At 39.1% G+C, this 11,261-nt stretch overlaps 1 protein-coding gene across 1 annotated transcript; it reads right to left on the minus strand.

Moving 5' to 3' along the window:
• Nucleotides 1-3,128: 3,128 nt before the first annotated feature.
• LOC144702173 (Leucine-rich repeat (LRR) family protein) lies at nucleotides 3,129-11,016 on the minus strand. The gene is made up of 10 exons (XM_078574101.1): nucleotides 10,885-11,016; nucleotides 10,665-10,803; nucleotides 6,573-6,642; nucleotides 4,995-5,041; nucleotides 4,799-4,907; nucleotides 4,577-4,662; nucleotides 4,127-4,217; nucleotides 3,702-3,787; nucleotides 3,452-3,538; nucleotides 3,129-3,364 (listed from the first exon to the last, which is right to left on the minus strand). The coding sequence occupies exons 2-10, from the start codon at nucleotides 10,761-10,763 to the stop codon at nucleotides 3,254-3,256; spliced, it is 786 nt and encodes a 261-aa protein (XP_078430227.1). The 5' UTR covers nucleotides 10,764-10,803; nucleotides 10,885-11,016; the 3' UTR covers nucleotides 3,129-3,253.
• Nucleotides 11,017-11,261: the final 245 nt, after the last annotated feature.

The raw sequence follows: 11,261 nt of genomic DNA on the forward strand, positions 1-11,261 counted from the left end.
GCTTTTAGATTAGTTCTAAAGTTTTTGAAAAAATTTTAACTATTCCTTAGAAATATGCCCCTAAAAACAACTCTTGGTTACACATTGCAGGAGTAAAAATCCAAATAAATTGATTTTCCTATAGTTTTCGTAGGGAAATTCGGAGAATAGAGGTGGAGGGGCATTTCTCCAATAATTTCATCGGCTGCATCCATTTGTGCGCGCAACTTAAAACAGGGCCAGATATGAAAAATGACTGGACAAGATATATATTTTTCAAAATTTTAAAATTCATCCGTATGGGATTATAGGGGTCTGGAAAAAAATATCTGGATATCGGATATCGATATCCGGATATCTGTTTCGATATCCAAGTATTGATATCCGATATTCGACATCTGAGACCTTTCTCATCCTTACCCATCCGATATCCATCTTCGATATCCGTCTACACCTAAAGGACGGATATCGTCTGATATCCGATATCTGATATCAGACAGTCTGGTTTTTTGTTTGGATATCGGATATCGGTTGCCCAATACCGGATATCGGATGGATATCAGTTGGACAATCCCTACTCGTTCCCTGTCACTGCATCCGATGCCCATAGGCAGCAGCCAACACGGTCATTGGCATAACAGATCTGTTGCACTCAGTAAAACTGCCAATCTGATTCGGTCAAACTAAACCAACTGATTCAAACCAAACCAATTACTTTAATGATTGATTCAAATAAACCAATTGGTTCAACTGAACCAAATGTCCAAATCAATTTTTTGGATCAAAACTTCAGGTTCTAACCAAATGCCCAAACATATTGGTTCAAACCAAACCGAATTCAGGAGAATTGTTTTTCACTCTAAAAAAATATCCAAATATTCCAAGAAAAAATTGTTAAAATAAATTAATTTAGGAGAAATTATTCAAAATAATAATTTTATTCTATTTTTAATTATTTTTAAATAGTATGTGTTTGTTTTATTGAAATTAAAACCAAAAAGGTTATCAAAAATCAAAAAATACAAACACACATAAAAATCTAAGAAAATATTTTTGAACAAATAATTTTGGTTTTCATTACCTGCTCCCAATGGATTTGACCCTTACATACTCTGAACTAAGGAATGAAAATTTATAAATATTGTTGCATACATCATAGCCTTAAAACAACATTTATAATCAAAATTTCAGGTTTATCATATACTTGTTATCAACACTGGCTTAATATCTCCATGGAGATATGATGGAAAGTTTAACTAGGTGCAATAAAGGGCTGATACACCTCTTGGCGGGTGGATGCCCCTACCCGCTAATGCCATTTTGAAAAATCATTGTCTTCATCTCTCCTAGTGGAAGCTCGACTAGTAATAGGTGACATTATGCTACTAATGGACAAGGATGCTCTCTTTAACACTCCTAGAATATTCTATCGTAGATGTAATTTAAAGTATAAAATAATGACGGACACTGACATTATATGTCATAGATTGAATTTCAGATAGAAAAACCATCCAAAATTTCATAAAACTATATCATATGAAATTATCCTAAATTCCATGTGGGCATCTACGTTGGAAGGATATTGATGGGATCTTAATAAGAACCTGTGAGCTCCTGCCGAAGCGAGGATGAGGTAGGAGGGAGAAGATACCAAAATGATTGTCGGTGGACGGAGGGATGCCGAGATGGACTTCGGCAAGAGGGGAAGAGAGGCCCTGGCAGAATGGAATTCGCTCAAGGATCTGCACAGAATTTGGACAATGCATGGAGGAGACTGAGAGAAACCAACTTGATTATACTGCCTTTTCCACTCTACTCTAAGGAGGGGGCCCTATTTCAAAGAAAATACACATCATTTAAATGACTTAAATGCCGCTATTGGGCTGAAATAAAAAAAGTCTTAGATACAACAAGGATCATATCATATTTTCATTATCTCCTCTTCCAAAACACGAAATCAAGATACAATGGACTTGGAACTGACCAGACAGAAATGAGGAGTTAAAAATAGGGAAATGAGAGATGAAAAGATGAAAAATGAAGGAGAGAGGGAAAAACTAGAAGAGAGAGAGTGAGTGAGAGAGAGGGAGAGGGCTAGGGAGGGAGGGAGGGAGAGGGAGAGAGAGAGGGAGAGAGAGAGAGGAAGATAGATAATTGTTAGTTGAACAGAGAGAGAGAAGAAAAACTCTCAGACTGAGCCTGTAAAGACAGCCTGGTTCTCTGGGATTTGTTCTGAGGTATGCAAATATGATCCTTGTTAGTTTCAAATATATTTGGTTATTATTAAATTAGTTTTAAACAAATAATTGTATAGTCTTCTCATCATTCTACAAAACCTAATATTTCATCAAATTCATTTACAGAACAATGGTTTTTAAGAGTATTCGAGAAAAGAAGAATATTTATGTTCCAGATTGAAAATTGAAATTCCACAAGACCATGTGTTTGAATAACTAAGGTGTCAAGGGTTCTGTTCACCAATATGGTCTCAAGTATTAGGTCAACTGATACAATCCTACACCCCAAGGGTATCTTCAACACTCAAGACTTCCAGGGGAATTTTGGTAATTTGGTTATTAGGTTATTAATACTCTAATAGATGTAACCCTTCCCTTTGAAGGGATAGAAAGAAGTATCACTAGAAAGGTTTTGGTTATATCCCTCTCTCCCCCCTCATGATCCCTTGCCGTCTAGTTATCATCTCATCGTACCTACTGCCAGCTCCCCCATTATCAATCCCTACCCCTTCTGATCTATACCCCATCCCAATATCTCTATTACATATTCATCAATATTTGGAAATGTTTCCTCCATATAACTCAGGGTTCTATCTCCAACCATGAAGAGAAACTAAAGGTCATAGCAAATTTTATTTCGGTAAGCCAGTGAATAGTTTCTAATCTCTCTGAATCAATCTGTCTCTCTCTCTCTGCTCCTCTCCTATCTTCATAATCTGCTTGGTTCCCTCTATGTCCCGGAAAATCTCTCTACCCAAACAATTTCCCATGGTATCTCTTAAAAAAGAAGTTACTGCCCACTTTTTTTTTCATTCAGTATAGATTTTACATTTATGACTAAACAGACAAAGAAGTGACAAGAAATCTTTCGGCAGATTTTGCAATAATAGTATAGTCATTGCATTCCCCTCATTGACAATAAAAGACACCATATTTATTTCTTAACATCAAGGATTACAAATTTTATTTAATTTTCTACACAATACACAAGCCACATCATAACGTCAGATACATTGACGGATGGAAAGTGAAGACTATTAAAAGCTGATACCCTCGTCCAGGCCTCGACAATTGATCATCACGTTCGACCCAATCACCTTGTCAAATCTATTCTTTCTTCGGGTTTCAAATTCATGATATCCTTCCATCTGATAAAAAGGACAAGATGGAATAAGAAAAGAGACGAAACCACAAACATGAAAAAAAGATCTTTAAGTTTTTAATAAAGAACATGCTTGCTGAAACTCTGCCATTGAAATCGAATTCCCATAAAGAGAGATTTTCTGTAAAGCTCGACATTCCTTCAGCAGCATCGGAGGCAGCTGCAAACCAATAAGGTATAATATTCTCATCAGTCAAAAATTAAAAAAAAACATGATTAACGCATGAACTTTCAAGACCAACCTATGAAACCTGGAAAAAAAAGGTGAGGATGAGCAATCAAGAAAATCGAATGCATGTTTATTTATGAATGATAAGTCACACCTTGTTTAAACCGTTATTGTCCAAGGAAAGAGACTTAAGACGACCAAGAAGGCAGAGTGTGTGAGGAAGATCTTCAATCAAATTATCTGCACCCATCACCAACGCTCATTACATTATCAAGGGACCGAACAAAAAGAGTGACAGTAATCCATTGATCGTTACTATAACCCATCAATGAAATATGTCTTCCAATAAAACAGATTAAAACGATAGTCAAAACGGTGAAGTTCTCTGATGATAGTACATCAAGCTAAATAAATAGAGTTTCACTATGTCAATTGATCAAATGGGTCTCTGAGTCCCTTAATTTGTTAGCAATTTTCTTTGTAAAAATGCAGGAAGCGTGTGGTTTTGCCTTTCAGTAGATGCAACCACAAAACTATCAATGGTCCTTTCACATGCAATAGAAACCATGCAGCACTCACCATTAGCAGTCATTTCTTCCAAAGCTAAACAGCTTCCTAAAGATTGTGGAAGAGACTTCAGGTTGTTGTTCGACACATTTAAGATAAATAGCTACATAGTCAACAAGAAAATTAGCAATCACGATCAGTTGTAATGAAGTAAAATTTTCTAATGAAGACATTCGCAGGAAGAATTCAACCTTTGACTAATATAAGAGATTACAAACTAAAGAAAATAAAAGCTTTGGCATCAAAACATCAGAGATAATTTTGATTTTCTCTCTTGCCACATAGTAAGCCTATTCTGGATATTCTTACAGTCTATACTCTGTTTCACCTTCCATTTATCTTTTACTTCATGAAATTTTGTGTATTTGAAAAAGAATTGGGCATACATACAAGACGTATCTATAAAAGAGCATAGAATGTCCTATTTTAGAAATTATGCAAGGAAAATATATTGGCCTTAACATTTTTCAGATTGCCCAAAGTTTCTGGTAAGCTTGTCAGCATATTTCTGGCGACAGATAGCTGCTCAAGAGTGACCAGAAGGCCGACTGAAAAATATAAATATAACCAGGTAAGAAAAATGAAAAAATTAAAGGACAACAGGAGTAATAAGATGACGGGAAAAATAAAAACATAACTCTTTATTCAGCAAAAGACAGATATTGAAAAATGGGAGGGAATTACGCTCATCAGGCAAGGACCTCAATTTATTCGAGTCAAGTGTGAGAATCTTAAGGGAAATAATGTTCCCGATGCTTCCAGGAACTCGTTCAATACTATTCTGAGATAAGACCTGTTCGCAAGAAAACGAATCCATTGTTCCTCGTTAAATCTAACAATTTACTCCCACACAGTTAATGATTCCTTAAATAGAGCTCACCAGACGTTGCATGTTGCGAAAATTGCCAATCTCCTCAGGAACCATAACTGCAGAGGAAACTCTTTTAAAAAATACTATTATAGTTTAAACGAATCCATTGTTCCTTCAGTTATAGTTTAAACCATAACTGAAGAGGATCCGGTTCTCTCTGTTATCTGGCAAAGGTTTATGTGGACCAATTATTACACGTTGTCGTCATGATTTGTCCTTCAACTACTGTGGCTTCAAGTTCTTCTCTACTTAGAAAAGCATTGAATAAGCCACCAGTTATTTTAAATCAATTCAAAAATCCTCCTAGAATTACCTTTCCTCATTCTAGTGCCATATTCCAGGGAATACCCTCAATTCTCGTTTTCATTGCAAGTACGCTTGCCTAAAATTTTTTCTTCACCTTATTGGAGTTTTTTATCTGGCCGAATTCTCATCTGAGAGAGAGAGAGAGAGAGGGAGAGAGAGAGAGAGAGGGAGAGAGAGAGAGAGAGAGAGAGAGAGAGAGAGAGAGAGAGAGAGAGGAGGAGGGAATACTCTCTCTCCCTCTCTCTCTCCCCCTCTCTCTCTCTCTCCCTCTCTCTCTCTCTCTCTCTCTCTCTCTCTCTCTCTCTCTCTCTCTCTCTCTCTCTCTCTCTCTCTCTCTCTCTCTCTCTCTCTCTCTCTCTCTCTCTCTCTCTCTCTCTCTCTCTCTCTCTCCCTCTCTCTCTCTCTCTCTCTCTCTCTCTCTCCCTCGCCCTCTCTCTCCCTCTCTCTCTCTCTCTCTCTCTCTCTCTCTCTCTCTCTCTCTCTCTCTCTCTCTCTCTCTCTCTCTCTCTCTCTCTCTCTCTCTCTCTCTCTCTCTCAGATGAGAATTCGGCCAGATAAAAAACTCCAATAAGGTGAAGAAAAAATTTTAGGCAAGCGTACTTGCAATGAAAACAAGAATTGAGGGTATTCCCTGGAATATGGCACTAGAATGAGGAAAGGTAATTCTAGGAGGATTTTTGAATTGATTTAAAATAACTGGTGGCTTATTCAATGCTTTTCTAAGTAGAGAAGAACTTGAAGCCACAGTAGTTGAAGGACAAATCATGACGACAACGTGTAATAATTGGTCCACATAAACCTTTGCCAGATAACAGAGAGAACCGGATCCTCTTCACTGAGATGTCAAACATTTATCATCCAATTTAATTATATTTCTAATTACCCTAATAAAATCAACATTCTATATTTAAATTCAAGACTATGAATATAACATTACGCAATTTTACAGATGTTCATACTGGTTTTTATTGAATAAGAATTCTTAAACACACGGTTTCGAGCCAAAGCTTCCAGTTCAAAAATCATTCTTTGAAAATATCTTCTGATTCACCGCCTTGAGTCGGAAAATTCATAGTCAAGAAGAGCCGATGTGAACCGATTAAGGAGTTTTAATGCAAAATGGCTCAAATTATGGTCCACTACTAGAACTGATCGATGAAATAAATAATCTCTAACCCTAAATTGGATCTCCCGCTCACCACAAAACAGATCACAATTTCTATCTTTTAAATGTGATGATTGTAAAATAAAATGAACAAATGGAACTGCGTTAACCGGTACCTAATCTGTTGTTGGTCAAGTCAAGCGTTCTTATGAACCTGTCCACCTCCAGAACTTCATTCGGGAATACCTTATTCAACAAAATAAAGATTGAAATTTGGGATGCGTTTGCAAAAATACAGTAATCATTCTTCCAAATTTTCTTTCAGACACAAAAAAAAAAATTAATGGTTAAGTACTTCTAAAAATATTAAGCCAAAAAATAAAGGAAAAACAAAAACCTGACAATGATGAAAATGATAAGGTCTCACAAGGGAACCCAAACAGAGAACGGAAGGAAGAGAGAAGAAGACGATTGAAGGTAGGTCTTCTCCCTGCCTGATGCGGCAGGGCGCATTCGGCTTGGTCGATCCAGAAAACAACCAAAATCTTCATTACTCGTCCATATGCTTTCTTATAGGGTTTGATTATGCCTTTTCCCTCTCTTCATCTCTCTCTAACTGTAAATCGTTCGCCGCTTATAAGCAACCCACATTATCTTCATTCATACTCAGAGGTGGTCCAAATTTCTATAAATGGCTCATGGTTTCTTTTTCTTGTCTCTTGATAGGCTCAAGCGGAATATTCCCACATTGGGAAAACTCAGCTTAAGCGGATTTTTGCATCACCCAATTGGTAAGTGATTTATTCCTCATATAATAAATAAATGAAAAAGATATGGGACCCAAGGTCTAGTGTAATGGGCCAGATATTTAAGCTGGCACCACACAGAATATTCATATGTGTCTTCTATCCATTCCAAACCCTGGCTGACAAACAGGAGGATGGTGTCAACAGCCCTGGTGCTTAGTAAAGGTCAGGGCATAAAATGTTTTCTTTAGCATAGTATCAGAACCTATATGTCTGTTGTGGTCCGTTCCCAATTGCAACCGATGAAGAACATTTTTCTACCCTTTTTCAAATATTCTGTATCTTAAGAATCCAAGGTCGACCATGTATAAGGAGCACAATGAAATCCCTCCTGCTGGCAGCCAGCCACACCTGGCTTTCCTAATATCGATCCAAATTTTGATGGGTTAAAAATCCAAATAGAGGAAACTGGTGGAGTTGACCAATAATGAAAGTGGCCTTGGAGATCATCTATTTGAGAAACTTATTAAACCATGACACGGAGACTATAAAACGTGGAACAATGAAGAGACATTCACCTCGAAGTGGATTCTGGGAAGTATGATCCGACAACCTGCAAAGGTGTCATTTTTATGGAAGAATGATAGAACATATTGTAGATGTACTCTGCCTGTGTGACAACTTAGTCCATTGTTTTAGACATTCAAATGAAAAGCAACATCAATAACATTCTAAGCTCCTATTTGTGACCTCTGTCTGACCGTCTGTCTTGGGATGATAAGAGGAAATCATGTTCAATACCGTCCCTGATGTTTATGGATTTCCTTCCATAAAGATCTAGCAAACTCACTGTCTCAATCTGATAGAATCGAACATGGGACTCAGTGAAGATGGACGATTTCCTTAATAAAGAGCTCAGCAATACTTGACGCAGTGAACCAATATTTTACCACAAGAAAATGGGTATATTTGGATAGTTTTTTGATAAGATCCCGACTCTGGGCTCATATCAGAGGGCGTAGAAGGGCGAGGCGAGGTATAAGTTCCCAGGGTGGAGAGGTGAAACAGGAAGGATCCGAGAGGAGGCCGAGCAGAGGGGGTAGGGATCGGCCGAGGACGAGCCGCCTGAAGACGCCATGAGGTAGCGACGATCATGAGGGTTGGGGATCGTTGAGGGAGAGAGAGAGGACAGACCTAGACAAGGAGAGGGGAGACAAGAACACTTACTTCATTCTTTTTCTTGGCTGCCCTCCCTTTGGGAGGGCATCCCTATTTAAAGGAATTACACAATAGCAAAATGATTAAAATGCCTTTCATTCTTATTGATGTCATTCATCATAACAATTTTGTGATCGTTGCGTCCCGCCGACGACGACACATGGGACGATGACGACAAACCTTATGATCAACCTAGAGGCAACCCGGAACACGGCCATTGGATTGTTCCAGTTATCTCCCCTTGCAAACTCACCACACCATGCGTACCCAGCAGACAACGCCAAACGGATCTGTTTGGTCGTACCCTGTTTGGACGGGACGGCATCCTCCTGTTTCTGCTACATTGATGACCCAATGGGATTCCAGAGCTGGGTTGATTCTGAGCTCTACCTGAACAGGCGCTTTGGACTCGAGCCCCGCAATGCCTACCGCCACTTGTTCAACATGTGCCAAGCCAGCACTGTGGATGAGTTGGAGACCAATTTTATGGAGCTTGTAGGCGACCTCCTAGACCTTGCTGAAGAAACGGCCATGAATGCCCTCCATGCTGCCTTGCAGCCCAAAATCTTTGTCGAAGTCAACCACTACAACCCACAAAGCATGAACAACCTCATAGACTACACCTTCGAAGCTGAAGCCATTTTACAAGAAACTGAGACCCCTCGGCGCGGGCCCATGGACCTCGTGCCCCCAAGGATCAGAAGGTCCAAGCACCAACGACATAAATAATCAAACATGCAGCTGCCACTGACTCTCACTGGCTCAACCTGACTGACGAGGAATTTTTAGCATGCAAAGCTTAGGGCCTCAACAATCAGTGCAACGAGAGGTTTGCGCCACCGCATCATTTTCGAAAAAACCTCAATATTCACATTGTCATGCCTGAAGGCGAGACAAACGCCAGAGACGTCACTGACTGTTTGCTGCAGATATTTTTTGCTTTTTTATCTTTCTTGTTCATCTCGCCTTGTACCTGTCATCTCTAAGGGCCCATCATAACAGGCCCACAAGTGTATGCTCATAATACTATCCTTGTTAATACAGGGGTACGTGGTTGACTATTTGGTTAATGATAACACATAGTTTTTTGTTCTTTCTGTCAGCTAGGGTCCGTTGAACTACCCGAACACCGACACATCAACCACCAAGGACGATGCACCAGCTTAAGGACAAGCAGAGCTTGAAAGGGGGAGTAATGTTACACTCTCTCCCCTTTTGTAAGCCCACTAGGGGCCTTTTTTTATGTCTCTGCATTTCCCCTTTAAATATGTAGCCCACCTTGTTGGAGAGCAGGACATTTTGTTAGAAGTGAGTCTCTCCCTTTAGGTGACGGTGATCCCACCGACGACGTCCAAGCCATCGGTTCTCAACCGTTGTGGGGACGTCCACTCCCTCACACCTCCTCGTCCTCACTCCCCTTGGCGTCACCCATCCCACCAAGTTTTGTCTCCTTCCCTCTCTTTCTGGATACGCCACTCAGGAGGAACGTATCAGAAACCTTGGAGTAGGAAGGGTTTTTCTTGTTGGCTTTCACATTTAACAAGCTGTAGTAGTGAGGATACAAAAAGATATCAAGTTGAAAACCTTAGGATCAAGAGGAGACACTGCAACTTTCAGTTAAGTGGTCCACTCTTTGAAGATGACGAGTTCATTGAATATGCGGATTACTCCTTTGGCACTCCGCTATTTATTTTCGTTTGAGGTTTCCAAAAATGGATGTGAAGTTACATAAACACAGGATAATAGGAGTACATATTAACCAAAAAAAAATGCTATATCAAATTGAGCATTAGCAATAACGAGATGGTAACCAAAACGCGAACTTCATCGATTTTGCTGCATATCTAATTGGTTGTTTGGATGGGATACATTCAGATTCTTCCGGGTAAAGCAACGACAATGGTATTTTTTAGGTTTGGTATGCTCGTCAAATGCATTAACATCTGAGTCAATACTTTGGACAATTCCTCTTACCAATCGCGTGTATGAATAAAACATGTAACGCAACAATTCAACGAAGTATAGCGGAGAGATGCATACATATTACCAGGATACATTTCTGTTCAAGACAATGTTGCTATTTTAGTCATTGAGAGGCAAAACAAATGCCGTTAAATCCATTACGACAATCTTCGTGCCACAGTTTCTCTGCTCTTCCGTGTACACCGATAGGTCGCAAAATTTATCTCAAGACAAGACGGATAATACTCTCGACTGCTTTAAATGTTATAATTCGCATCGAAAGATCATAAAACCTACTTCAAATCCGATGGGCATCAGTAGAAGTTCGACCAAGATGCTCACCCTCAATCCGCGGTCCCTCAGAGCGACGATCCCCGTCGATCTCCATAAATTTGCCTGATTTGGGGCGTAACGGCCGGATTTACTGGAGCAACATCCCATCGCTTCTAAACAATGATCTCCTTCGATTCCAAAAAGGAAACTGGAAGAAGTACCACCTAATCAACGAAGGCGTCCACAGCTAGAGATACCACTCAAATCAGAATTCTATCAGAGAAATTACCCCGAACCAATGCCAGCCAAGAGGTAGTGCGACGGAGTACGCGTCCAACACTCTTGATCTCTGCTGAGAACCTTTTGCTATGACTTGCTTTGGGTTCCGAAACTCCCCGCTGTTGTTAATTATACATATAACCTACTATATCAGAAGAAATTCGTTGAATTTATTCTTTTAAAGTATTACAGATATTCTTTACTCGTAATATAAGTAAGAACTGATATTTTAAAATATTTATAAGAGTTAATTATTAAATAAAATTAAAACACGGGCTAATCAAACAACTGCCTATGAGTTCGATGGATTTAGAAAACAGTCAACAAGTTATTATAATATGATAATTAATGAAGAGAAAGGTTCTGTAATCCTTGGAGAGAATATGA

Source organism: Wolffia australiana, chromosome 4, assembly GCF_029677425.1.
Source record: "Wolffia australiana isolate 7733 chromosome 4, ASM2967742v1".
NCBI classification, from domain to species: Eukaryota; Viridiplantae; Streptophyta; class Magnoliopsida; order Alismatales; family Araceae; genus Wolffia; species Wolffia australiana.